The sequence below is a fragment of the Kogia breviceps genome, chromosome 8 (assembly GCF_026419965.1).
Source record: "Kogia breviceps isolate mKogBre1 chromosome 8, mKogBre1 haplotype 1, whole genome shotgun sequence".
Classification (NCBI taxonomy): domain Eukaryota; kingdom Metazoa; phylum Chordata; class Mammalia; order Artiodactyla; family Physeteridae; genus Kogia; species Kogia breviceps.
The window spans coordinates 94,056,906-94,084,364 of record NC_081317.1 but is presented as its reverse complement, the minus strand read 5'-3'; the positions used below and the strand labels follow the sequence as shown (position 1 = coordinate 94,084,364).

Genomic DNA, 27,459 nt, shown 5'->3' with positions numbered 1-27,459 from the left:
CTCTTACGGAAAGTCCTTCCAAGAGCTGTGGGGTATGGGGTGGAGGGAAGGCAAACTGTGTCCTAAAAGCTGCAGAACCTCACTGAGTTGTTGGGACCAATGTACGATGCCGTCGGGGGGCTCACTGGCCTGTGAAAACACTTCTTGTGCCGGAACTCGGTGAGGGTAAGACCCAGTCAGCGGGTGTGCCCTCCGTGCAGCTTCCTCGTCGGCACAGAAAAACGTCCTCTGAGTAACGACGCGCCGTGTCTGTAAAGCCCCGTTCCATGAGGCGCTGTCTCTTTCACCAGGGCCAGCCCGCTTTGTCCTTAAAGGGCCAACAGTGAATGTTTGAGGCTCTGATGCCCGTGCTGTTGCAGTTTGAGAGCAGCCGTGGGCAGTCCGGAAGCAAGTGAGCCCTGTTATGTTCTACCAAAGCCTCATTTACAGGCACTGAGCTTTGCAGTTCGTGGAATTTTCCTGTGTCACAAAATATTATTATTTGGATTTTTCTTCAACCGTTTGAAAACGTGAGACCCGCTATTCGTTGATGGGCTGTATAGAAACAGCCGGCGGGCTGGATTTGCCCTGTGGCCCACAGGCTGTCCCCTGCTATGCATCCAAAGTGGCCTTTGGGAAGTGTGCCAGCCGGTTTACAGCCGGGGTGGAGAGTGAAGAGCAGAGCTCAGGCGGGGCACCAGGTGACCTCGTCCACATCCTGGCTCCAGGTGCGTGACCGTGAGCCTGGGTGGGCCAGTCCTGCCTCGGTTTCTTCATCTATACGGTGAGGCACAGCAGACCCTGGGACTGTCCCAGCCCTGCCCTGTCACTCCCCGTGCTGTGACCCCTGGGCTGACGGGCCCTGGTCAGCATCAGAAATTGGTAGCCTGGCCATGCATCGAATTCCCCTCCACTGCAGGCCCACCCATCGCTTGGCCTCTCCCACCTGCACCCTGTTTGTAAAGCCTTGCGTGGGAGCACCAAGCCAGGCTGTCCTTGCTTCGTATGGCATCGCCCTGTTGCTGAGATTTTCCCTTTTGACCCTTGACACTCCTGGGCCATCCTCTCTTCACGTTGGAAAGAGGTGGTTCCTCCAGCCCCTCAGAGCATCCTCCCTGCCCTGGCTCCGGGTAAGGGCCTCCAGCCGGCTCGTGGGGCCCAGGCTCACTCCTCCCTGGGCTGTGGGCAGTAGGAAGGGGGTCCCAACAGCCAGGCGAGGAAGAAAAGAAGGCGACCTCTCGGTCAGGCGCGCGTTTGCAAACTCCACACGCGGTCTTTCGTCCTCTCCCCGTCATCATGAGCTTGAGGAGTTGGATCTGGTTTTCAGACTCCTGTAGCAGGGTCACTTCCCCTCTTGGCCGCCGCAGTGTGTGTTTTCTCGCTCCAGTTCTAAACGGGAAGGAAGACGAAATAGCCTTATGGGGTTAGGCTACCAGACATCTGTACCTCTCGGGTGGGTGCCTTTGGCCCCCTTTCCCCTGGGCCCACCTGCATCGTTGTTGAAACAAGGAAGCCCAGGAGCCCTTCTGGCCACTGCCACGTTGCTCAGGTGCTCCAGCCAGGCTGGGGCAAGCTCCCTCAGAGCCTCCAAATGGTCTAGTGCTCATCAGAACCAAGGCCGGGCTGCCAGTGCAGACATGTGATGAGAACAGGGCTCGGCTCGGCTCCACGACATCATCCACAGACCCAGCTGGCCCTGCCATCCTGAACCCAAGTCTTCCAGGGCATGTGGGTGCTGATCCCATGGGAGGGAGGGGGCAGGACCACCTGTGGGAGGTCTGAGAGGTCAGTCCTGTGCTCACCTGTCTGAGGTCAGGATTGGTCATGTGGCCGGGGGGGGCGGGGCTAGCCATGCAGGGAGCCTGGCACCCCAGGGAGTGAATTGCCTGTTCCCGCAGGAGCCTCCACTGTGTGGGGTGTGGTTCAGGTGCCCATGGGTTCCCACACCTTCTCCTGGGCTAATGGGCTCAGGGTGGCTTCAGAATGCCGTCCGTGCTGCTGTGGCAGCAGGAAGCAGCTGTTTGGGGTAAAAAGACACCTGCCCCCCCGTCCCCATTCCCCACCAGCAGCCTCTTCTGGGTCGATCATGCCTGGCTCTCATTGCAGAAAACCGACGAGCAGCTGCCACAGGGCTGGGGGAGCACAGGGAGGGCTGCCACGGAGCGGGGGGTCCCTTGTCACTACCTGCTCTCCCCTGACAAGTGCACTTGTTTTTTGTTTTTATGGTGGTACGTGTACATCATATAAATTGTACCGCGTTAATCATTTTTGAGTGTATACTTTAGCACCGTTAAGTACATTCACATAGTGCAACCCTCATCCCCATCCATCTCCAGAACTTCTTCCTCTTACAAAACTGAAACCGCAAACCCATTAAACACTGACTCCCCGCTTCCTCCCATTCCCCAGCCCCTGGCACCCACCATTCTCCTTCCCGTCTGTGTGTGTTTGACTACTCTAAGAACCTCGTGTTGATATAAGTGGGATCCTACAACATTTGTCCTTTTGTGACTAGCTTATTTCACTCAGCATAATGTCTTAAAGGTTCATCCATGTTCATCCTTCCTTTTCAGGGCTGAGTAGTATTCCACCCCATGCACCCACCACGTCTGGTTTATTCACCCACTGGTGGACGCTTGGGTTGCCTCTCCCCCTGCTGCATGAACAGCCGTGTTCTCCAGTCTCTTATGCGTACATGGCAGGCGTGCTCTGGGCCCATGGAGCAGGCTGAGTGTGGTTTTCCCGGGGACGCTCTTTGATGGTGAGGCACCACCTGTACAGCAAAGGTGTGAGCTCCTCCAGCTCTGGCCGTGTCCACCCGCAATCACCCACCTGTGCACACAGAGACCGAGATGTGACTGACAGAGCCCGGTGCTACAGCCGAGGGCACAGTCACCCGAGGGTGGGGACCCGCACCTGGGCACGTGCGCACTCAGATCTCACAGGTGCCGGGTGGTACCCAGCCCGCTTGTTTTATCTCACAGAAGAGCTGGGGTGAATAGTACAGGGGTCCTGCGGCCCTTCCCCAGCGCGCCTGTCTAACCGAGGAGGTCTGCTGGCACAGCGCCTGCACTCGCCTCCACACGCCCAATCCCCGCGTTCCCACGACCTGCTTTTTGACCCCAGGGCCCCCCATGGCCTCCCTCGGTGTCTGTCTGACGGCTCCTGTCTGCCCGCATCTTGGTGACCTTCACACATCCGGAGAGAACTGATGGGCGTTTTGTGGAACGCCCCTCGGTTTGGGTATATCTGATGTTTTCTCGTGTTGAAATTGGGGTTGAGCATTTGGGGAGATGACCACTGTCTCGGGGACATGGATTCAGTGACTTCTCAGAGTTACTCGGTTTCTCCTTCCACGTTGTCCCCACACCCTGTGGGTCAGTGGGTCCAGTCCACCTGGGGGCCGGGGAGCTAAGCCCCAGCTCCTGGAAGGAGGAGTTGAAGAGTTTGGGGGCCGTGTTCAGCCCCCGCGGCAGCTGACACTTATTTGTGGGTGACCTTGAGGCTGCACAGACACCCGGCTGCCTCTCGCCCGCTGACTTGCACGTCCACCGTGGGCCTTGCCTGCAGCGCTTGCTGCCGTGGGATCTCAAGCCACTTTTCTGTTCCTTTTCCGTCCACATTCGTTGGAATCGGGGAGGCCCTGCCCTGTTGGGGAGCGAGGGCTGGAGGCTGAGCAGGCTGTGGCGCGAGGAGGATGCAGGCTGCCTGCAGGGGTCACGTGGGGCTCCCCAGGCCACCTGCTCCACTCTGCATGAGTGTCCGAGCCCTCATCAGGGCCCCTGCGTAGGACCCCACTGAAGTTGTCCACTTGGCCGGTCTCCCCAGGAAATGTTTCCTCACCTCTGAGCCACGCGATCCCAACTGTGATACAGGGTGTCGTCCTGATTCCTTCTTATGAACGTGGGCTCACCTGGCCTCATCTGCCCAGGCCTCTGCCGACACGGACAGGCCGGCACTGGGCCTGACTCTCTCTACCACCTGTCATCACAGTCTGACTCTGTTGCACAGGGGACTGCCCCCTCTCGGCTGTGCTCACACATGGTGGGTCTGTGACCCCTGGGCCTTCAAGGCATCACAGGCCAGGAGATCTGGGGTAACGCCAGGGCATTTGCACTCCAGCCAGACTCTGAAATTAATTCAGAACATGTCCACAGATAGAGGCTGTGTTTAAAATACTAAGCTCTGTGTAAACTTGGGAATCTTTTGACATTAACCAACGGCCTTTCTAGAGCGTCAAGGTGAGACAGAGGCTCATCAGCAAAGGAGAGAGAAAATGCTGTTTGTGAATTGCCAGCCCTGGGTCTGCTGCTGGGCTTCAGGTGGACTCCTTGGGGGAGCCCTCGTTCTAGCTGAGTTCCGTGAGAAAATCAGCCTGCCCCAACTGCCCGCGCGCCCGGCTCCCTGCCAGTGCTGCGGGCGCTGGCGGCATCAGCCTGCGGGTGGAGACGTCCCAGGACCAGCATTCCAGAACACGGAGGAGCCTGCTTTGCTCTCTGCTTCTGAGCATGGCTGTCCATTTCCCCAGCTGCATTCATTTCTCGTAAACGTAGACGCCTGAGAAACGAATGCCTCCTCACTTGTTTAACTCTGTTTACGAGAGCTCTGTTCACTCTCCACCTGTGTTCACTGCGGCCCCGCTGTATTCACACGCTGACACGGGCCATCTGTGTGCTGGTGCTCACGTGCTGCAGGCACGAGATGGGCTTCGGAGGCTGCGCCCTTTGGCCTCTGGTCCAGTGAGGCTGGGAGGGCAGTCGGGAGTGTCAGGCTAGTGGGTCTTCTTGCACACAGAGGGGGCAGAGGAGGTGCAGAGATGCGTTGCTGGCGGGTAGGATCAGGGTGGGTGCTCAAACGGGGAGGGGAGGGATTTGGACCAAGGCCCAGCACCCTCTGAGTTAGCCCGTGGATTCCGCCCGAAATCCACCCGTCTGTCACGACACTGCAGTGCAGATTTGTCTTGGATCTGGCCTCGTTCCACTTCCTCCTCCAGAAGCTCGGGACATTGCTTTGTCATCACTCCCCGTGAGCTAGAGAAGCACCTGGCGCGTTCAGGGCTGCCCCCACTCAGTTCCCACCATTCTCATCTGTTTTCACACCCACAGGGCAGAAGGTTTGTCTATGCCGGTTCCAACTCGGGCGTGGTGCAGGCCCCCGTGGCCTTCTGCGGAAAACACGGCACCTGCGAGGACTGCGTGCTGGCCCGGGATCCCTACTGCGCCTGGAGCCCGGCCGCGGCCGCCTGCATCGCCCTACACCAGACCGACGGCCCCAGCAGGTACCGGCCCCACTGCATGCAGGCGCTCCGCCCAGCCCCAAGGCGTCAAGCGCATGCACTGTGTAACCTGTGCCCGGTTGTCTTGCAGGGGTTTGATTCAGGAAATGAGTGGGGATGCATCCGCTTGCCCTGGTAAGTTGCTTGTCCTCGCTGCCTTCTCTTCAGGGACGGCCAGGTCACATAACCATTTCATGATGCTTTGCTGGTGTGGCAGTTCGTACATTTTGTTTTTCTTTCTCTACTCGGAACAGAGGTCGAGTAATCTCGTGGCAGACCCCATGATGTTTCTCTGTCCCTTTTATCACAGAACAGGATGTTGAAGCCACGCAGAGTGTATTTGTTTTCTGGAAGGCACTCTCCATCCCAAACTGTGACGTCTGCTCTTGAGATGCATCCTCTCTCTTCTGCTTAGCTTGGGGCGCGTTAAACAAAACCTACACCTCTTGTGAACAGGAGGGAGGAACTCATGAGAGAATAGTCCCCGTTCTCATCGGGGGATCCCACCCCTGCCCAGGAGGTCAGGCGTGTCCCAGCTGAAGGCAGGCGTGCCCTGGGCCCCTGCCCTCCCATCCCTAACCCGCTCGCTAGCTGTCATCAGTTAAGACAAGTTTAGGGGGAGGGTGCCAAGGCCCGCCGAACGGCTAGCACACCCGGCAGCCGCTAGCAGAAGCCCGTTGTTTGATTCAGCGCCGCCACCAGAAGGCACAGCTGACCGCTGCCCAGCCTCCCCGGCCTGGGGAGTTTTCTCCTGGGAAATCAGGGCGCGAAACAGGATTTCTTCTACTCGGAGTTGGCTTCAATTTCTTTGTCCCCAAGGGCTGCCATTGGGGTCTTAATCTTTGCTTTTCCGTCACGCATGTCTTTATCTCCTTGCTGTTCTGGAAGATTCCATGTTGCTGCACAGGGTGAAACTCTTGTGCGTGTTAACCTAGCTTTGAAAGAAGTATCGAGCAGGGTTGTTGATGGTGTGCACGTTTATTTTGATGTTCCAGATAAAATTAAAGAAAGTTACCTGCAGCATTTTTTCAAGCATGGTGGCACAGCAGAACTCAAATGCTCCCAAAAGTCCAACCTGGCCCGGGTGGTGTGGAAGTTCCAGAATGGCGTGCTCAAGGCCGAAAGCCCCAAGTACAGCCTGGTGGGCAGGAAGAACTTGCTCATCTTCAACCTGTCAGAAGGAGACAGTGGGGTGTACCAGTGCCTGTCTGAGGAGAGGGTCAAGAACAAGACAGTCCTGCAGGTGGTGGCCAAGCACGTTCTGGAGGTCAAGGTGGTCCCTCGAACTCCGGTGGCCTCCACCTCGCCGGTCACACGGACAGAAGGTAGTAGGATCACCTCCAGAGTGTCAGCGGGGCCCACCCAAGGCTCCTTTCCCCAGACCCCAGCCATGCAGGTCACCAGTGCCAGTGCCATCGCCCTGCCGTCCAGCCCCGCGGGGCCCACCAGCATGTCCTGTGAACCAAAGATTGTCATCAACACGGTCCCCCAGGTCCACTCGGAGAAGACGATGTATCTCAAGTCCAGTGACAACCGTCTCCTCATGTTTCTCTTCCTCTTCTTCTTCGTCCTCTTCCTCTGCCTCTTCACCTACAACTGCTATAAGGGCTACCTGCCCGGACAGTGTTTAAAGTTCCGCTCGGCCATGCTCCTCGGGAAGAAGCAGCCCACGTCGGACTTCTCGGATTGCGAGCAGAGTGTGAAGGAGACGCTGGTGGAGCAGGGCAGCTTCTCCCAGCAGAACGGGGGGCAGCCCAAGCCGGCCCTGGACACCGGCTATGAGACAGAGCAGGACACCATGGCCAGCAGGCTGCCCACTGACCGGGAGGACTCGCAGAAGATCGACGAGCTCCCGGTCAGGGACCGGCCATTCGACGTCAAGTGCGAGCTGAAGTTCGCCGACTCGGATGCGGACGGGGACTGAGGCGCCCGCTGCTCCCTGGGAGGTCTTTGTGTTGCCAGTTCAGTCCCCCGTCCAGTGCTGCGTAGGTAGCCGTCGTCAGCAAACCTCAGTCTTCTGTGTCTTTTCTCTTGGGTCGCGCTTGTGACTTGGTTTCTCTTTGTCCTTTCGGAAAACGGCGAGCGTCGCGGCCGGTCTGCTGGGCGGTGGGGCCCTTGGAGTCATGCCTGCAGGATCGCCCGAGGCCGCTCTGTCTGCGGCGGGAAGACGGCCGGCCGCCACTGGCCCGGGAAGAGTTGGGCCGTGAGCGTCCCCTCCTTGTAGCAGCCACTGAAAGAGAATTTAATTCCAGATTGGAAATGACGTTTTAGTTTATCAGATTGGTAACTTATCGCTTGTTGTCCAGGTTGGCACGAACCTTTTCTTCCACATAATTACTTTTTAGGATTTTTGCTTTAATTATGTTGGCGTGTTGGGTCGTTCATTTTTTAAATCACTAAAGCAGATGTTTTAATATTTGGAAGATGTACATCTTCTGGATTTTGTTGTATATTAGGGTAAAGGTATGGCTTATGTTGCTTAAGATTCTCAGGGATAATCTTACTTTTGCTAAATGCATTCTTTTCTGCTTTTAGAAATGTAGACAAAACCATGTCTTGAGCACATGTCCTTTTTTAAAAAAAAATTTTGTTCCTTAAGGGAAGCATCATTTTCAGAGAGACGTTTTTTTCTGTACCTTTTGTTTTTTGGTTTTTTTTGGTTTTTTTGCTCTTGTTTTCACTCTTTTGAGGAGAAGGCTGTGGAGGACTGTCCCGCGACACCGGGCAGCGTTTGGAGGGAGGGATGTGGCCCCCAGCGTGCTCTGGGTGGAGCCGGGCCGGCCCAGAGTTGAGGGGGCGAGTGAGTTACAATCCAGTGCCCACGGCCACCGGTCCAAACCTCCTGCCCAGACAGAACGTTCACCGGGACATCTTGGTCACCTGAACATCTCCTTTTCCTTTTTGCTTCCATCTCATGCCCTCTGCCTGCCCAGACTCTCCACTTGGCCTAACCGAGCTGTCCACAACTGGAAGAGAGCAGGGCGGCCGGGGACAGCCAGGCTGGTGAGCACAGCGCCCCTCCCACACATGCCGCCACCATGGACCTGCCAGGCCTGGCGCCCTCTTTCAAGGTGCAAGTGGGCGGCACAGCCTAACCAATACCGATGTCACGCTCCATTTCCTGCTTTCCAGACACCCACATAGAGGAGCCTTTCATTCCGTGGCAAAGAGCAATAAACTCTGAGTGTGTATGTGGCCTGTGTGGACAGTGTCATCTTCCAGCATGATAGGATTCGACCGTTTTGGTGTAAACATTTGTGTTTTATAAGATTTACTTTGTTTTTATTTTTCTACTTTGAATTGTATACGTTCGGAAAGTAACCGAATAAACAGAAGCTTATATCCTTGACGCGGGCGCGTGGTTCCCTGTGGCTCTCGCACCGCCTCCCCACGCGGCCTGGGCCCCTTTCTTTCTTGCACTTTGTTCCCCTTCTCTGGCTTGCGGTGCGTTCCTGACGACTTCTGCCTCAGAGCCCTCTCTCTTTTCTGTCCTCTGTCTCGCAGCCTCATCTCCTCTGCCCTTTCCTTCTCCGGGGTCCTCTTCCCTGTCCTGTCTGGTCCCTGACTCATCTTCCTCTCCCCGAAGGCCCTGGCCGGCCTCGGGCCCGGGGCCTGACAGCCGCCTGCAGGTCACCTTGCTGCCGCCTTTCCTCAGCGACCAGGCCCAGCACGTACATGCCCTGGGGACCTTCCACCTCTTCTGCCATGCCACAGGTGAGCGGGGCAGCTGTCCAGATGGGGGGTGGGCAGTGGGGGCCTCCTCCGCGAGCACGGCCTTCCTGGCTGCACCTCTCCGGTGGTCCCCAGCGACACTAAACTGTCACCCCGAGGCTGTTCCTGTGGACAGCAGGGCCTGAACAGTGTTTTCCTCAAAGGGCCAAACTCTTCGGCTTCTCCGGCAGTGGTTTCTGTTGCAACTGCTCAGCTGTTGCCTTGTAGCTTGAAAGCTGCCGCTGCGCGGGCACCAAAGTTCATTTACAAACTGCAGCTTGCCAATTGCTGGTATATAGGGTTACTACTTTGTCGGCGTTTGGAGATTTAAAACATTAACCGTAGAGCCTCCAGAATGGGAATTGTTTTCACAACTTGCTTCAAGATGTTTAAACGCAGAAAAGATTGGGAGTCTAGCGTGCCCCCTCAGATGTAGGAGGCATTGGCACTGTGTTGGATGGTATTGGGATGGGGCGTCAGCCAAAACCCATGTTCCGAGCGTGTCCTGGGCTTTGGGCAGCGCCCGGTGGCCCGGTCTCCCCAGGGTGCCGTCTTCTAACTCATCAGTAGCTGAGGAGAGAAAGCACGTGGCACGTTCTGGGCCTGGCAGCTTGTCCTCTTTGCTCAGAGGCGAGGAGTGAAGTTAGTGAGGAGGACAAGCAAAATCTCATTTTTTGTCCTTTTTTTGAGAATTTAAGCAAGCTGTGAGAAGCTGCTGAGTGTTACGCTGCTGCCTGATCCCCTGTGGAGTTGGCTCACAAGTCTTTGAGTGGCTCTGTCCACTTGCGACCCCACACGTGTGGCCAGTGGTGACTCCTGCCTGGGCCTCGGGCAGTGGGCAGGGAAGTTGCCAGTGAAGGGGACTTTTGCAGACAGACCTGCAAGGGGCGGGTCCGTGTGGCCCCGGGTCACCTGGGTGCTGCTCTCAGCCACTTGACTCCCTTGGGACAGGAGCCCGGGAACTGCTTCAGGCCCCCAGGCCCGTCCCACAGTGGCAGGGTCCTTCACAGTCACACTGGGGAACCTCCTCGGTGGTGGGAAGGCGAGGAGGCTCGGTGCTGGGGACACCAGGGTCCCTTGCTGGCAGACACAGACCCTCAGGGACCCCATAGCTGGGCCTGCGAGGACCCGCCCCTCAACAGAGCGGTTTCATGTCTGCACTCGGGGAACCTACTCTTCCCGAGGGCAGCCTGCTGTCGAGGGACAGAGTGGAGGAGAGCATGTCCCTTCTGTCTGAGGCCCCACACAGGCCTCGTCCCCAGGCTCAGGCTGCCGCATGTCACTGGGTTTGGTGTCCCCAATGACACGTCCAGATCTAGGCAGGCGCTGCCCTCTTCCTCTAAACCTAGCCCAATAGCCAAAGCCGGGTTCCCTGTGCAATGTGGGTGTTCAAGTGCACGGTGTTTAAAAAGGCAGTGGCTCTGGCCATTCCCTCCCCCGAGTCCCAGAAGGCACAGAAATATTGCCTCCCGCCTCTGCCTGCAGGCACCTCCCTGTCCAGGTCGCTCCCACGTGGCCTCGGTCTAAGTATCTATCGCTGCAGAGCTGGGCTTAGGGAACCATCTCACAGTGGCTCAAGCTCTGGCCCAGCTAAGGCCAGGTCGGCTTCTCACGGTGGGCGTGGCCTCGCGGCTGGGTGACCCTGAGGGGCTTCTCAGCTCACTTGTCTGCCTCTCCAGATCATGCTGGTGGAATGTGTGTGTGCGCCTGTGTGTCTGTATGTTGATGTGTGCAAGTGTACATGGGTGTGTGTGCTTTGTCTGCTGACATATCTCTGTGTGCACACGTGTGTGCATGTATGTCTTTTCTTATGTGGACATGTATGCACACATCTGTGTGTGTGTGTGTGTGTGTGTGTTTCTTTTTGGTCCAAAGCACTCTACATGATGTGCCTTGTGGCCATGCCTCCATTCACAGGCCCTGAGTCTTGAGTGTAAGGAGGACACATTCCAGGTTCTGGGGCGGGGCTCCTAACTGCTGGCTGTCTTCCATTCGAAAGCGATGTATGTGCACAGTGGGGAGTTAGGAAAATACTGACACACACAGAAAAGGGGTTCTGAGCTGGAGAAGTTGCGAAGGCATGTAATCATGTTTCACCTTTCTGAAATAATCCATGCTCCTTGTGGGAAGATTACAATAGTACAGATAAGCAAAGAAATCTCCCACTATGTGCACATGAGCACATTAACCTTTATTTTGGCTAAAAATACTGATTAAAACATACAGGCACATCTCGGAGATGTTGTGAGTTCAGTTTCAGACCCCGCAATAAAGTGACTAGTGCAATAAAGCGAGTTGCACAATTTTTTTGATTTCCCAATGCATCTAAAAGTTACGTTTACGCTATACTGTAGTCTATTAAGTATGCAATGACATTATGTACCCTAATTTAAAAGGACTTTACAGCTAAAAAATGCTAATCATCAGTCAAGCCTTCAGCAAGCTGAAATAGTAACATCAAAGTTCACCAACCACAGTCACCATAAAATTATAATAATAATGAAAAAGTTTAGAATGTTGTGAGAATTACCAAAATGTGACACAGAGACACTGAGCAAATGCTGTTGGAGAAATGGCGCCTATAGACTTGCCCGATGCAGGGTTGCCACACACCTTCAATTTGTAAAAAACGTAAGTGTCTGCATAGTGCAGTAAAGCGAGGCACAGTAAAACAAGGCAGGCCTGTACGTGTAACAGCGATTGATAATGCGTCCACATGCACGTCTGTGCAAAGCGTTGTCTGCACATGCACCGTGCACATACATACAGACAGAAATAGATCTATGTAATTTTTTAACAAAAGTAGAACTTCTCTTTACCCTAACGGCCCTGCCCTCATTCCTGATACAACTATTTTTCTATGTCAGAGATACACCTGTGTTGTTTATAAAGCTAAGAATGGATCCTCTCTACTTCGGGTGACATTTGCATATTCAGGTTTTGGACGGCCTTTCATGTTTTAACTACAGTGTTAGAAATCAGAGCCCTTTAAGCCGCCGGGGTCAGAGGGGCAGAAGCAGCCTGGGCCTCGGAGCCCCTGCAGCGACCCCGTGAAGTTGGCAGCCATGCAGGCATCTCCCACTCCTTCCGACATGGGCCACAACCTTGTCTGTAAAGCGCCTTTTGCCACATGAGGTCCCAGGGTTTAGGATCTGGATATTTTGGGGGTCACTCTTCAGCTGACCACAAGGCTCCAGCACCTGTGTGATGGACTTGAGACACTTTGAGGAGGAAAGCTGATGACCTTGGGGTGGTGGAGACCTGGGAGAGCCCCTTTCCTCTCCCGGGCAGGTTCTCTCGGTTTCTGTACAGGTGTGAACTCTGGGCCAGCCGGGGAATCCGGAGTGAGTGTCCTTGGTGCATGCAGCCTCTGGGCGCTCAGAGAAGAGTCCCCCCACAGGGGTGCACCTGGCCTCCCAGTAGCTGGAAGGACCCTAGGCGTGAGTATGGGCGGTGGGTTGGCCCCAGGGCAACTGGCCTGGGGTCAGAGTTGACCACACGGACGAGGATGCCTGGAGGAAGGCTTGGCTGCCTGGAGCTGCACAGAAGGCAGTGGGGCAGCTGTCAGGACGTGGCCTGAGGACTTAGGGTGGATCCCATCACAACCCCCTCCAGCTGGGGACTCTCAGGCCCTCCGCCTCTAGGGTGGGCCGGCGTCCCTTGGAGAGAGGCCATTGCTCAGAGGGATTCTAGTTTTGTCACACAGTAGAGTCAACTCTACAACAGCGGGTTTCCTTAGACGGCGTGGGCAGGATGGAGCCAACAGTCCCGCAATCCTGAGGTGGGCTGGGACCCAGGACTCCTGGTGGCCCCGAATTTCCGAGGAGCAGGCCCCTGTGGGACAGGTGGGTTTGGCCTGCTGCCCCGGGTCCCCCCTGACGTCATGTGGTGGCCCTGCTGACTGGTTTTAACTGTCGCTTTCCCTCTCTCTTTAATCTCCTCTGCATTCAGAATGAGTTGGATAGTTTTAAAAAAGAATAAACGGAACGTAAGTACTTTGACATATGTAATGTCTATCTACTGTTAAATACACGTTTAGAGAACACTTAATGGTGCTTGACGCTGTCCTCACCGTGGAGGTACATGTGGTTTCTGTCCTTGTTTGTGCCCCGGCAACTGTGGATGGAAGGAGAATTTGGCTCCTGAGAGGTCCTGGCCCATGTGGTTCGGGGTGACGAATCATCCCCAGCTCAGGCCACCCGGGTTCTTTGTCCCAGTGTCAGTCATGAGAACCTTCCAGAGGCTCCTGTGACCCATGTTCGTGGCCCCCGTCCTGGGGGGCTTGGTGCATGGCACCACTGAGCCGGGCAAGGGGGTGAGAACCGACTTCAGTGTCTGAAATTCAGAGACAAGTCTCGCATTCTTACTCAATAATGCCTCGGGCGTATCAGCTTTTAAAGTTAGTCTCCACCGTGGTGCCTGCTGGCCGGGGAATGACTAAATGCAACATGGTGTCACCAAGTGCATTCAGTTAAAGGGAGGAAGTGCCTCTGCCCAACTGACAGGCACCCAGGCAGATGCACCACCGACGTGGGGCCGTGTGCGTGTGCGTATATGTGCAAGTATGTACATCTGAACGTATATGGAGAGTATGTATAGAGTTATCTATGGGTAGAGTACAAAACGCTTTGTTTTGTATACTATACAAAAATTTATATTTTGCAAAATTATACTGATAGAACAAAACACCAGAAATCCCAGAAAACAACTAAGCAGACCCCTGAGGGCTTGTCCACGGGGCCAGGAAGGCTGGGGGCTGCTGTGTAAAACGCTTCTGAACAGCTTTCAGGATTCCCTCCAGAGCCTGTGTAACGTGTCTTTCTTCCAAATAGCATTTTATTTTTATCATAAAATCAGTATTTGTTTGTTGTGGTGAATCCGGAAACTTCAGGAAAGTATGAAGAGCAAAACCTAGTCACCCCCAAATGTAACCAGCTACAGGCCCACTGGCACAATGGCCGCTTTTAGGCCTTTTCTCACGTGCATGTGTCCACACACACGTACACACATACACAATGTACTTATATATTGTCTTGATTTAATATAATGTTATTGTTATTTTTTCGTGTTACTAAATCTTAAATGTGCTTCCTGATCAGTGACAACACGGGTGGTTGCCACCGCATTCAGGGGACCCCTTGTGGGATGTTTCCTAATTTCCAATAGAAACGGCTTCAGTGGGTTCTGATCATTATCTCGGATTCATTCCTAGGATTGTGCGGTTCAAGGGTCTCACCTTCCCTTGGGAGGAAGGTTTTTGAGGATCCTGAAGGTGGTGGGTCACTGATGCAGGGACTGCACAGAGGTGAATAGGTCCCAGGTTGGTCCTACGGGGACCTGACTGGCGACGAATCCATCAAAAGTAATCGTATCTAAACTAGAAGTCTCTCCCCCTTCTAAAAAGCCCAGCACGTGACCGAGAAATGTCTGCCCACCTCCGTTCCCACCTGGCCGTCCCCACCGGCTCCCACACGCGAGCACGCCACGACACCAGTCGTTCTTGTGCTGGTTTGTAACTTTGGCTCTATCACTTGTTTTTCCTGCTCAGTGAACTCCGGCCACAGGCAGATGTATTCCTTGTACTGCTGACCATCCTGCATGAAATCACGTTTTATGTGATTTCCCAGGTTGGCGGGCATCTGAGATGGAATCTAGCTTTTAAAAGCTGATTCTCAGGCAGCATTGTGATCAGGCAGGGCTGCTCTGGTCTAGGTCAGCCTCACAGCCTGCCCGTCCAGGGCAGTGCCGTCCACGTGGAACAGCAGGCATTTGTCAGGGAGCTGGGTTCCTGGGCAAGGAGGCCAGGGGGCCCCCTCGTCCACATTGTTGGGGTGCCTGCCTGGCAGAGGCAGTTAGAGTAGCAGCAGGGCCTGGCCCAGCACCGCACCATCCACACACACACCCCCACCGCCCTGTTACTGGGAACAGAGGGTCTGTGCGTCCTCTGGAGCCCACAGAGCCTAGGTCCTGCACTCCCCTCCTGCCCGGCTCTAAGCCACCGGGGTGCTCAGGGCAGGCGGCGGCTGCTTTGGTCTAGGGCCTGGCCTGGCCTTTGCTCTGTCCCAGCTCAGCTCAGCTGGGGGTCTGCACATACCCCAGGAAGGAGCCTAGTTGTGCCAGCTGGATGTTTTGATCTGACCTTGTCCTGTCTTCAGCCACTTTTGAGTGGAAGCCAGCGTGTGAGCAGATCACAGTGGAGGCGGCCTGGCTTGTTTGTTCTGAAGCAGGGATGGGAGTCGGGCCCGTCTCAGCACAGCCCTTGGGGACCAGGGTGAAGCCTGAAGCCCCAGGCTCATCCAGCTGCACTTTATGGACGGGGAAGGTGGCCCCATCAAGGAGGTCACTTGCTGAGGCTGTTTCCAGTGTTGGGACCAGAGCCCAGTCTTGCTCCAGGCTTTCCACAGAGGGGTCTCCACAGCCCACCACCCCAGCCACTGTGGAATGAGTACGGGATCTGCGGGTGGCTCGTGTACAGGACCCTGCCATGCTTTGGGAAGGGGGCTTCTGCCTGGGCCCTTCCCCTCCTCCAGTCCACTCTCCTCCAAGCCCTTATTTTGTAAGACAGGCCCTCAGCCCTTCTCAGGACCCTGGTGCGCCTGGCCAGGCCCCACTGGGGGAAGCTGTGACTTCTCGGTGCCCAGGGAGAGGGAGTGGCCCAGCAGAGGCAGAGCTTCAGGCGGAAGGTGTTGGCAGCAGGGCCAGGTGGGCAGATGAAGTTCCCAGGCCCAGACCCTCTGTGCCAAACAGACATCTGCCCCAGAGCTCGGCCACCAGGCACTCCCAACGGGGGTGCACAGCCCGGCGAGAAAGGGAAAGGGGGGGCCCCCCAATGGCCTAGAGTGTGTCACGGGGACATGGCCACGCAGGTGTGCTTTGAAAAAGGCACCTGAGCAAGGTCAAGGAGCAGGGAGCCACGGGGCACGAAGCACTAAGGTGTCTGTACCCCTTTGCTCCCAAGGGTCACTGGGGACCACAGTGGGGAACCACCCCCAGGCCTCCTCCAGGGGAAGGATGGCGACTTACGGGAAAGCTGCACTGTCACTTTGAGTCCAGCTGGGACGAGGCCCCTAATCTGGGAAGCCCCCATCTCCCATGCCAGGATAGTTCCCATGGTTCCCATGACCCCTAGTGGGGGTCCCGGTGGTGAAGATGGTCTGTGTGCCCACAGGTCCTGCGGACGTTCACTTTCTCTGGGAGAAGAACGGGCGAGAGCTGGAGGTGTGTGTCCCTGCACAAGCCCACGCGCTGCCTGATGGCAGGGCCCATGTGCTCAGCTGGCTGCGAGACGCCCTCCGGGAAAGCGCCGAGTACCGCTGCTCCGCGCTCTCCACGGCGGGGAACAAGACCTCCAAGGTGCGGGTCACCGTGACCAGACTCGGTAAGTGCGCTCTCCTAGCCTCGACTCTTCACTGGGGTAAGCTGTGACTTCTCGATGCCCAGGGAGAGGGAGTGGGCTTCAGGCCGAAGGTGTTGGCAGCAGGGCCAGGTGGGCAGATGAAGTTCCCTTGTCCCTCGAGCTGAGCAGACTTACATGGGAACATTTCAGTCTGGGGATGACCTGTAGGGTTTCACGAACATGGATGAGTTAGCTTTTCACTGTCTGCCTCATTGGTGCATGCACGTGTGTGTGCACACACACCTGCACACGCACACACCTGTACCCGTGTGCACACATGAATGCATGCTGGCTGCCAATCCCCCGTCCTCCCAATAGAAGGCTCAATCTTTTTTTTTTTTTTTTTGTGGCTGCATGGCTTGTGGAATCTTAGTTCCCCGACCAGGGATTGAACCCAGGCCCTGAGCAGTAAGAGCGCGGAGTCCTAACCACTGGACTGCCAGGGAGTTCCCTGTGTTAACATTATTAGGTTGGCCGACCCCGTAGTCTATTATGATTTCCCCTCCTGTACTTCTGTTTCCCACGTAGGTAACCACTGTGCCGATTCCTACTTGCTTGGTTCATACTTGTCATTAATTCCACATCAGACCCTGTAGTTCAGTCCCCAGTCAGTACAGACATACTGGCGTCCTGTTGTCAGCATCCCCAGAACCTCTGCACCAGGAGCCAAGTGCCTCCCTGGGACTGGCCCTCTCCCGCTGAGGCTAGAGATTCCATTCCTCTGATGTTGGATCTCGTGATGTGTTTCCCGGTGTTCCTTTCTTTCTTTGATTTCATCCTTCTGTGAAGTGTCTCTTCTGGCACACTCAGGGTGTCTGGGGGGAGTCAGCATTTTGAGAGCCTATGTCTTTTCTCCATCTTCACACTTAGAGAGTCCAGCAGGGTAGACAGTTCTGGCCTGAAAATCACTCCCTAGTGTGTGAGGCTGGCCCCGTTTTCTGGCTCCTGAGAGCCTGCCAGTGACCCTGTGTGACCACTGTCTTTCTGAGTGCTGGGCAAGTGCGTGCCTGGCTGGGCCCCGTCACACGTGGAAGGGTTCAACACTTATTCACTTTTCTCCACTTCATTTCCTGTTCTTTCTGGAACTATTTGCCAAGATGTTGGGCTACTTGGGGTGATCCTCTGTCCATCTTCTCTTTCCTGTCACCTCTGCTTCTGTTAGCTTTTCTCAGCTTTATCTTGCACACCTGTTAGTTTTCGTCCCACTCTCACTTTATTACTCGGAGGTTTTCATTTTGTTCTGTCGTGAGTGCATTCTCTTCTTGTCTTGTGGATGCGGTGTCTTCTCCCCTCTCTGAGGGTTATTGAGAGGATTTTCCAGTTTTCTTTTCCCTCCCAGTTGCCCTTTTTTGGTGGTTTTGTCTTAGTTTCCCTCAGAAGTCTTGGGACCCTTGATTGTTGGTTACCTTTAAGAGAGGAGCACAAAGATCCTTCCTACGTACGAGGCCCTTTCTACCCAAGGGGCGCTCTTTGGACAGGCAGCATTCCTACTACTTGGGAGTTCGTTAGAAATGCGCAGCGACTCAGAAGTTCCTCGTGTTAACTTCTCCAGGAGATTGCTACGTGCGCTAGTGAGGAGGCTGGTCTGGCCCGCACCCATCCACTGTCATGCGTTCCCACACTTGGAGCAGCAGGCCGTCCAGGGCTCAGGCTGGGCCCTCAGTGAGGACTCAGGTTGGCAAGAGGCTGGGGCCTCATCACTCAGTACATGAAGCCCACCATCCTGTCTGCCTTCAGTGCGGGTGCTGCCCAGGTCACCCGTCCTGTGCTCTCCAAGACCACAGTCTCTTCTGGAGCAGAGGCAGGGCGGCTCCCCGGCTGTGCAGAGAGGTTAGGGCCCAGGGGGGCCCGTGCTTCAGCTTCTGCTTCCGCACAGCCTTTGAAGCAGTCTGCACACCAACTCCCTGTTGCCCAAGCTCCCGAGTCTCTCCCCGCTGCTGGCCTAGGACCCTGTTGTGCTTGGGTCTGCTGATTCTGCCGGGGCGTTTCCACTGTCCCTCTGCTTCTCCACTTTCAGGTTTTCCCCATTTCCTCTCCTATTCTCTGTCCTTTTTCACGAGTCTATATGTAAATGTACATATTTTAAAAGCTCCTTTGTCCTTTAAGTGGGGGTTACAGAGAAAAGGAAGTTACAAATACTCGCTCCCACCTAGAACCTCCGCGCCTGTCGTTTCTGTAGAATGCCCTTGCCTGCTGCTGTCAAGATAAAGTGAATAATCTTGTCATAAGTGTGCCTTACAAATTGTGACCTCTTATCCAGAAGTCAAGTGAACGGTACTATCAGCAAATAGCTAAGTAGGAGTAGCCAGAGAAGCAAGTAGGCAGTTGGGGCCATTACTGCTTGACCTCATCTAACTCAGCTGCCTTTTAAGGAAGGTACAGCTCACAGATGATGAAGGTTAAGTGACTCACCCAAGGTCACACAGCTCACCAGCCAGTAAGGAGCCGGGCCTGACTTTGATGGCAAGAAAATGTATACCTGAGTCACTCTACGGACAGTAGAGCCAAAATCCAGGAGAGGACATGAGCACAGTTAAGACAGTCCAGTATTTTCTATCTCCCCACAGACCCCACCATGTTTACTGAAGGTATGGGGTGGGGGGGCGGTGAGGATGTGTTAGAAGATGAAATGTTTCTTTGGGGATTTGGATTCCCACGTGTTGAGTCAGGAGCCCCTGCAGGGCCCCCGGAGTGAAGGGCCGCTAAGGGCCCTCCTCCGGAACTCTGGGTGCCTCCTATTGTCATCCTGGGAGGGGGCAGCTCCAGCCAAGGGCTGGTTGTGTGGGTACCATCGCCACTGGGCCTGCTCAGCTCTGCTCAGGGTATGAGTTCGACTTACTGTCTGAAGGACTCGGGTCTTTGGAACCCATTTCTTTCTTGCTTTTTAAAAAAAATTTATTTTGGCCGCTCCGGGTCTTAGTTGCAGCACGCGGGATCTTCGCTGCGGCACGCAGCATCTTTAGTTGCGGCATGCGTGCGGGATCTAGTTCCACGACTGGGGATCGAACCTGGGCCCCCTGCGTGGGAGCGCGGAGTCTTCCCACTGGACCACCAGGGAGGTCCCTGCAACCCATTTCTGAAATTAGTCACATGAGCTGTAGTTGAAAGCAATGACGGGGTGCATTTTTACGTGTACAAAGAAAAGCTATGGCTCTCAGACTCATGCCACCCTGACAACCCCTACAGGTTAACCCATTTTCAAAATTCAGGAGCAAACACAAAAGGAGGGCAGTGCGGGGCGAGTTGCACGTGATGTAAGGGGACGCCAGACCTCGTAACCGAGAAGGTTTCTGAGCCTCAGCTCCCCGCCTCACTCGAGGGAGGCAGCAGCAGCCCCTGCCCGCCCCGGGCCCCAGAATATCTGCATTGCCCGTGAGGTGTGGGGAGTTAGCCCCTCTCCTGGCTGCATAGAAAGGGCCAGTGAGATGTGGGGCTGGGGCCGCTGAGACCTTGGGGAGCAGCTGCCGTGGAAGTTGGTGGCCTGGGGAAGGGCAGGCAGGGGACACTGACTGCGGGAGCCCCTGCAGCCAGGAAGGCGAGGCCCGAGGGGTAAACGCCTCACGCCTGCCCATTTGGCTGCCTCGGCCCAGCTCGGCCCAGCAGAGGGGCGTCACCTAGCCCACAGCACGGCCTCTGTGCATGGAGGGCCCCCGGGGGACCGTGAAGGCTGGCAAGCTGAGGCCTGAGCCCCGCCTCTGTCTTGCAGAGGCGACCCAGCAGGAGAGGTGGACCAGAGAGCTCGCCACCTGGAGGGCCGTGGTCGGGGAACACGACCACATGATGCAGAGCTGGAGGAAGGAGTGGGTACGTGGCCGGGCCCGAGGGAGGGCAGGGGTCTGGGGGGCCCGTGCTGCCAGTGGGCCCCATGTGATTCCTGCAGGCCCACTGAGCAGTTCTGCTTTCTGAAACCTGCACCCCTGCCACCCACAGCCGTCCAGCCTGGAGCTGATCCCCGGAAGGGAGTCAGCACAGGGTGGGGCCCTTACAGGAAACAGAAATCAGGCAGGGCCAGTTGGTTCTGGCAAGAAGTCCCCACGGCCACTGCGACCCCCAGACACAGCTTAGCACACCAGGCTTCCCTCCCGCGGGACCCTAGACCCCACGGGGAGCACACGGGGAGGGGACTCGAGGACCTCCTGTTCTGTCAGGAACTCCAAGTCCACGTTGCTCTTTCAGGAACGCTGTAACCAGGACACCTAGCCACCAGGAGGCAGTGCTGGCTCCAACCCCAAGCCGACCTTGCCGTCACCTGCCGTGCAGCCCTGGAGGCCCCAGGGCAGTGAGCTGCCTCCCTGCTGCTGGACGAGGCCATCAGGGCTGCTCAGTGGAGAACACGGAGCCCTGAGTGAACATGCGACAGTAGCCAAAACCTCTTTTAATTAGGTGCTTAGATGGGACAGAATGGCCTGTCTGGCAGAAACAGGAAACCCAGAAGGCGTAACAGGCTACAGACAGAAACTCTGGTTAAGACAGCAGCGTGCATGACGGTTCCTCCCCCAGAAGCACTGTTGTCACGCTCCACAGGTCACTCCTCACCATCTGACTGATTTCATGTCATGCAAAGGGGCCGCCCCCTGCCCCCTAAACAGCCCAGTGTTAGCTCAGCCCCCTCTTAACTGCTGCGAGCCACCTTCATACTTAGCCCCTCGACTCTAAGGGACAGGGAAGGGCAAGGCTTCAAATGACAAGAATTTGCCTTAAACCTTGAATGCTGAGGTCCAAACTCAGGAGCTAACACAGATGGATCGAAGAGACTCTGTGTTATTCCTCACTAACGTCAGAGCTTCGGCCTGTTTTCTAAAGCTCCCAGTGTGCACCTGTGCACCGGCGGCCACGGCCTGGGCACCGAGCTCGTGTGAGGCGGAAAAGCCAGCAGGTCAGCTGTGTGCATCTCCCGGGTCACAGTCCCTCTTCTCACAGCAGTGCGGGTCTGATGAGGCTACTCTGTGCACATGCTTCTGGGTCCCTAGTTATTCATGCTGCACCTGGAGACTCTGCTGTGTGTGTGTGTGTGTGTGTGTGTGTGTGTGTGTGTGTGTGTGTGTGTGTGTGTGTGTGTGTAAATGTGAAGGCCGAGGCTGCTCAGCCTGTAACCTTACAGATACTTTTTGTTTGTGGAATGACGTTTTTTAATGGAATGCCGGTCTATCATAAAACCAAAGCCTCTGTTAAGTTGTACTTCTCTTGTGACCCTAGCAAATATGGATTTCTCCTCAGCCTCATGACCACAGCTGTTTCCAGACCCCCTTGTTCTGAAGCTGGGTACCTTCGTACAAGAGCAGCACACGTTTCCAGCCAGTCACCTAGAGGATCCGTTCTGAACAAGGCTTCTGAGGACAGCTGGCTCTGGGGTTAAAGTTGTCCCGTTTGCCCACCCAGCTGCTGGCCCACCTTGCCGCCAGATGCCGAGCTGGCTCACGGGCGGCCACGCATTGTGACAGGGTTTTTCGTGAAACACCTGTCAGCCCTCGCTGTGGCTCTCGTGCGGGTAGGCTCCAGCCACCACAGCTGGGGAGTAGACGGCTCCAAGACTGAGGCCCTTTTCTTGCTGCTATAATTCTTCCTCAAGTTTGGATACAGTCAGAGCACCTTCACGCCCAACAAAACAGACACTTCCAGTTATCACAACATCAGCACGCAGGGTCCTGGTGGGAAATGTGGTTAGGAGGATGAGTTTTCTCTGAACTGTTAGAAGAAAATAAAGAGTTCTTTCTACACTTGCTCAGTGAAGCATGTTTGTACTTGGGAAGCCTGCCTGCTTTCTGTGGCACCATCAGTACAGAGTAGGTCACTGTGTCACCTGCAGCAGGGGCCTCTGTCAGGAAAGTGACACCATGACCAGGGCAACTCAGCATTAAGTCACACAAGTGAACCCTCCCAGGAGCTGAGTGAATGCGATGTGCAAAACCCAGCGTACTTTGTTCAGCTAATCTGAACAAATAGCACAGACCCAGAGGCCTTGGGGGCTCTGGACAAACAAAGTGCATCTCTAGCAGAAATTTCTTAATGATTTTTTGATTTGTCAGTTTTATAATTCTAGACTGCTGAATGCAGCTGACAAGCTATGTAACTTTCTCCCTAGAAGTTCATTTGGAACCTTTACTCTCAAATCTTTTCAAACCTACTATAGTTGACATGGGCTGGGGTCCTCCCTGATATTCCTCCTGGTGGCCCTGAGGGGGAAACCTGGGACAGGATGGAGGGCTTGGTGGACCAGATTGCACGTCTCTCATTTAAACAGCTCAGAAAGTGTATGGAAAAGCAGGGCACACACCGCGAACGACAGATGAGAAGACAGACTGGCGCTTCCCACAGACGACCTCCACCTTGCCGCCAGCCCTGGCCGCGCAGCGGGCCATTTCCGACTCCTTATTCCACTTTTATTTGCTTGTCACAGGCCACTCGCTCTCAGAGGTACATTCGGCATGACTGAATTCAACTAATAGTATTTTCAAGCCCACACCATACCTTGCTTGCTTGACAAGTGCAAAGCACTGAAACTCATTCCTGCCACTTCCCGTGACTAGCACGCCGAGGCGGGTCCAGCAACAGTCTGTAAGGGTTAGTCACTACTTCAAGACCCAAGAGGCCTGAGCGCAGCAAACCTCTCCCTGCTCAGTCCCCTTCAGTTCAAAGAAGAGTGCCCAAAAGACACGTATCAGGACGCAGGACCACTGATTAGACCAAGATGACTGAAGTCTCCAGTGAAATTAAATAATCATTCTTTATTCAAAATAAATAAGCCCTCTTACTTACAGGAAAATATGAAAGTAAACTTCTATCCTTCTGGCCTCTAAGATAGAAACCACATTCAAAATATGTTCACTTACAAAAGAAAGAAAATATTTGTAGATTATGAAAACTGAAATTTAGGAACTTCAATATACATTTGTTTCTTTGCGAAATAAAGAATAAAAGGAATAATTCATGTCAAAAGGTCACAGGTTAGAGAACCGATTTTCCTCCTGAGGCTCATTTTAGCAAATCCTCCAAGTACTCCCAAATCTTCTGGCCGAAAAGCCACAACCTGAGAAAGGCACCCCTCCCCACCCCACCGCTCCTGCACTAATACTGGCTCCCACAGCACCCATCCAGCGGCTTCTGCAGGGCTGTGCTGGGTCACTGGGACTGGGAACATCAGGCTGGAACCCCGCTGCCTCCCAGCCACATCACCTCGGCCCCCCAACTGCTTTCCATAAATTAACTTGGCTCAGCTACTCTGCAATGGAGAGACGCCCCCTTAGCAGCAGAGTACTCCAAGTACCACCTTTTCCAGCATTTTCCAGACTCATATTGCACTCAGAGCGCCAAGGCTGCATCCCGAGGCTTTGTGAAAAGGTTTCCGCCAGCATACCAAGTGCCCGTCCATGGGACCCACAGCTTTTGGATGCCTACAAACACCGCTGGTTAATTTCCCAATTAAACAGTCATACAAAACACACATTAGGTCAACGAAGAACTGAGAAGAAGAATAAGACCCCGAAGTCTTTCAGCCCCTGCCCCCTTACCCCAAAAACACACAGGAAGGAACTCTTCTTATAAATTCAAGTTCATCATCTGAGAGGTCGAAGCCTCCAGCGATTCCTCCAGTTCCGGGGCACATTGAGTGTACGCTTCCAGATGGTTTCTCCAGATTTCAACTGGAAACAAGAAAGCACATAGCTGATGGACGGCGAGGACAGTCAGGGAAGTCTCTTGGAAAGCAAGCAGCCTGTGGCCTGCCCAGCGAACCAGCTCCCTAGATGGGGCCCAGCAAGGACTCAAGCCCAAGTCCCCAACTGCAACGCCCTCGTGAGCAGCACCAAACACCTTGGCACACGCCGGCCTTGACAACCGCCCACCAGGGATACAGCTGTCCTCAAGGATGCCCTCTGTTTGGGTGCCATCTGACCCGAGGTCTGTCTGAGACATCCACTGACCAGCACTCCCAAGTCTGAGACCACCTCTTAAACAAGGGCCGGGTCTTAATGGGGCCTTTTGCAGCCGGTCCTGCCACAGTGGCCATGCTGCTCTCCTGGGTGCCCTTTTTAATCAGTGTCGATGAAGACTTAGAGGAGGCTCAACCCCAAGTCCATTCCCCCAGCACTCACTGTAGCGTGGCTCCTCTTTTCCGGCAGGGGCCAGGGGTCTGTCCTCTGCAGAGCAGCGGGGGCCCTGCGTGAGCGGGCTAGTGGGTGCGAGGGGCCCAGGCTCTCCCGGCAGCTCCCAGTGCGCATTCTCCAGCATGGTCCTGTACGCCTGCCGGGCCGCCATCGTCAGCTCGACCATCTTGTGGAACTGGTCCTTGGGCAGAAACGAGAGCACAGGTGACATCCCCTGCAAACTGGCGATGGCGCCCTCCACAGGGAAGCAGGGCGATGCCCGCCTGCGGTGCTGCCAGAGGGAAGAGCAGGTGCTGACCTCGGGCCTGCTTAAGGCTCCTCTGTGGCAGCAGTGAGCACGGAGCTAAATTCAGAATCACACTTCCATGCTTTTAAGGAAACAAGGCCACCAACGCTGCTGCCTTCAACACTGGGGCCCCTGAGGCTCAGGGCTGCTGTGCTGTGGAAGTGCAGACAACCACCATCCCTCCCGACTCCCTCCCACGAGCGACGCAGGCCGGCGCCCCCTCGCCATCTCACCTGGGCCCCGTCGTAGCTAAAGATCCCCACCACGCTGACAGGAACAGCCTTGTTCAGACTGCGCCCCAGAGCTTTGCGGTTGAGAGCAAACACGAAGGGGATGTTCTGCTCACAGGCATAGTCAATGATGGTGCGCAGGGTGTCGTCCAGCCCACCTGGTCAGAGGACAACGGAAATGACAAGGAAGCGCATCACACGAGCATGCTGGTGACACTGGCCGCCAAGGGCTTTTCCCGACAGACAGTGACACTCCTGGCTATTTCCTTACTCAAGCCAGTGTACCAGGCCAGGTTTCACCGGGAGAGAGCCAGTCACTGCGGTGCAAGTACACTATTACTCTCAGCCACATGGAAGAAATCAACTCTCCAAGAGAGACACTTCTAAAAGCAATAAAACGTGATAAAACATGTCCACGTCAAGTCAACAGCTGGTGCTGGTGCTGTGCATAATGGAAAAATGAAGTCTTGGTAAGTATTTGCTGAATACCGCGTGCCACCCTCAGTCTAATGGCCTCGTGTGAACTGGCTCCTATATCCTCACAAAACCCTGAGGGGGAGGCTGAGCCCAGAGAGGTCACTGGGTACCTCCAACCCTGCCTCCCAGCGAAGCACCAGCCAGGCAGGAGTGGGGCGGGGGTGGCGCCGAGAGCAGAGAGGGTGAAGGGAGCCCTGCATGTGGGTGACGTGCCTGTGGAGCTAGAAACCCAGGAGCACTGACGAGTTACCACCAACAGGAGGATCACAGCTGGGTGTCCGTGCACGAGTAATGCAGAAACCACCAGTCTGCACACACCCATCAGCCAACTAGAACGTAAAACGGAAGAAATCACTCTATATATGACAGCAACCAAACACTACAACAGGTGGGGATAAATGTGGCAAGAAACGTGAGAGATTTTTAGAGCAACTTCAACATGCTAGTGAAACACAATAGAAAATCTAAACAAAAGGCACCTATGCTCTTGGATGTAATGATCCAATATGATCACGTCAATTCTATGTTAACGTAAAACTTTTTACACTGTAACTTACTAAGTGGGATTTTTTTGAGAAATAAAAACATACTGGGTTGGCCAAAAGGTTCGTTCTTTTTTTCCGTAAGATGTCTCTAGTAACACTTAGCTGTCTTTAACCTCATTCGAAACAACTTTTAGATTGTATTGTGACAGCTGTCATATCAGCATGCATTTAAAAACAACTTATCAAAATTGAATTTTTGTGTAGCCATTTTAATATTGAAGATGGAAGGGGAAAAAAGCAACATTTTCGGCATATTATGCTTTATTATTTCAAGAAAGGTAAAAACGCAAAAGAAACGCAAAAGAAAGATTTGTGCAATGTACGGAGAAGGTGCTGTGACTGATCGAATGTGTCAAAAGTGATTTGCAAAGTTTCATGCTGGAGATTTCTCGCTGGCTGATGCTCCACGGTCGGGCAGACACGTTGAAGTTGATAGCGACCAAATCAAGACATTAATTGAGAACAGTCAACGTTATACCACTCAGGAGACAGCCGACATACTCAAAATATCCAAATCAAGCACTGAAAATCATTTGCACCAGCTTGGTTATGTTAATTGCTTTGATGTTTGGGTTCCACATAAGTTCAGCAAAAAAACCTTCTTGACTGTATTTCCTTATGCAATTCTCTACTGAAACATTACGAAAATGTTCCGTTTTGAAAACAAATTGTGATGGGTGATGAAAAGTGGATACTGTACAATAATGTGAAACAGAAGAGATCGTGGGGCAAGCAAAACAAACCACCACCAACCACACCAACGGCTGGTCTTCATCCAAAGAAGGTGATGGTGTATATATGGTGGGACTGGAAGGGAATTCTCTATCATGAGCTCCTTCTGGAAAACCAAACGACTAAATTCCAACAAGTACTGCTCCCATTTAGACAAAATGAAAGCAGCACTTGAAAAACGCCCAGAATTAGTCAAAAGAAAATGCATAATCTTCCATTAGGATAACACAAGACTGCATGTTTCTTTGATAACCAGGAAAAAACTGTTACAGCTTGGCTGGGCTGGTAAGTTTTGATTCATCCATTGTATTCACCAGACATTGCACCGTCAGATTTCCACTTATTTCAGTCTTTACAAAAATCTCTTGATTGAAAAAATTTCCATTTCCTAGAAGACTGTAAAAGGCACCCGGGGCAGTTCTTTGCTCAAAAAGATAAAAAGTTTTGGGAAGATGGAATTACGAAGTTGCCTGAAAAATGGCAGAAGATAGTGGAACAAAAGGGTGAATACGTTGTTCGATAAAGTTCTTGGTGAAAATGAAAAATGTGTCTTTTATTTTTACATAAAAATCAAAGAAACTTTTTGGCCAACCCAATACATAATATGAGAAGAGCCTTTTGAAAAAGGAAACTAACGTCAGGCTAGCATCGCCAGGTATTAAAGCTTGCTATAAAACTACAAGAATGTAAACGAGGGGATGAAGAGCGACAGAATGGAAGGTCCAG

At 54.2% G+C, this 27,459-nt stretch overlaps 2 protein-coding genes across 13 annotated transcripts in view; one reads left to right on the top strand and one right to left on the bottom strand.

Moving 5' to 3' along the window:
* Positions 1–22,078, top strand: part of SEMA4D (semaphorin 4D) — a 120,787-nt gene extending 98,709 nt beyond the window's left edge. For 5 of the 7 annotated variants that reach the window (XM_059070990.2, XM_067039782.1, XM_067039783.1 and 2 more), the window contains 3 exons: positions 5,085–5,257; positions 5,346–5,389; positions 6,250–8,603. In XM_059070990.2, coding sequence (XP_058926973.1) covers positions 5,085–5,257; positions 5,346–5,389; positions 6,250–7,178 — 1,146 coding nt within the window. In that variant the 3' untranslated portion in view covers positions 7,179–8,603. Of the gene's footprint in view, positions 1–5,084; positions 5,258–5,345; positions 5,390–6,249; positions 8,604–8,758; positions 8,969–16,133; positions 16,344–20,067; positions 20,166–20,537 lie in introns of those variants that run through there. The other 2 variants (XM_067039786.1, XM_067039787.1) reach the window with 1 other exon arrangement.
* Positions 22,079–23,062: 984 nt separating this feature from the next.
* Positions 23,063–27,459, bottom strand: part of SECISBP2 (SECIS binding protein 2) — a 40,389-nt gene continuing 35,992 nt past the window's right edge. For all 6 annotated transcript variants that reach the window (XM_067039791.1, XM_067039788.1, XM_059071007.2 and 3 more), the window contains 3 exons: positions 24,983–25,137; positions 24,452–24,644; positions 23,063–24,001 (listed from right to left, as the gene is read on the bottom strand). In XM_067039791.1, the coding sequence (XP_066895892.1) occupies positions 23,898–24,001; positions 24,452–24,644; positions 24,983–25,137 (452 nt within the window). In that variant the 3' untranslated portion in view covers positions 23,063–23,897. The remainder of the gene's footprint in view (positions 24,002–24,451; positions 24,645–24,982; positions 25,138–27,459) is intronic.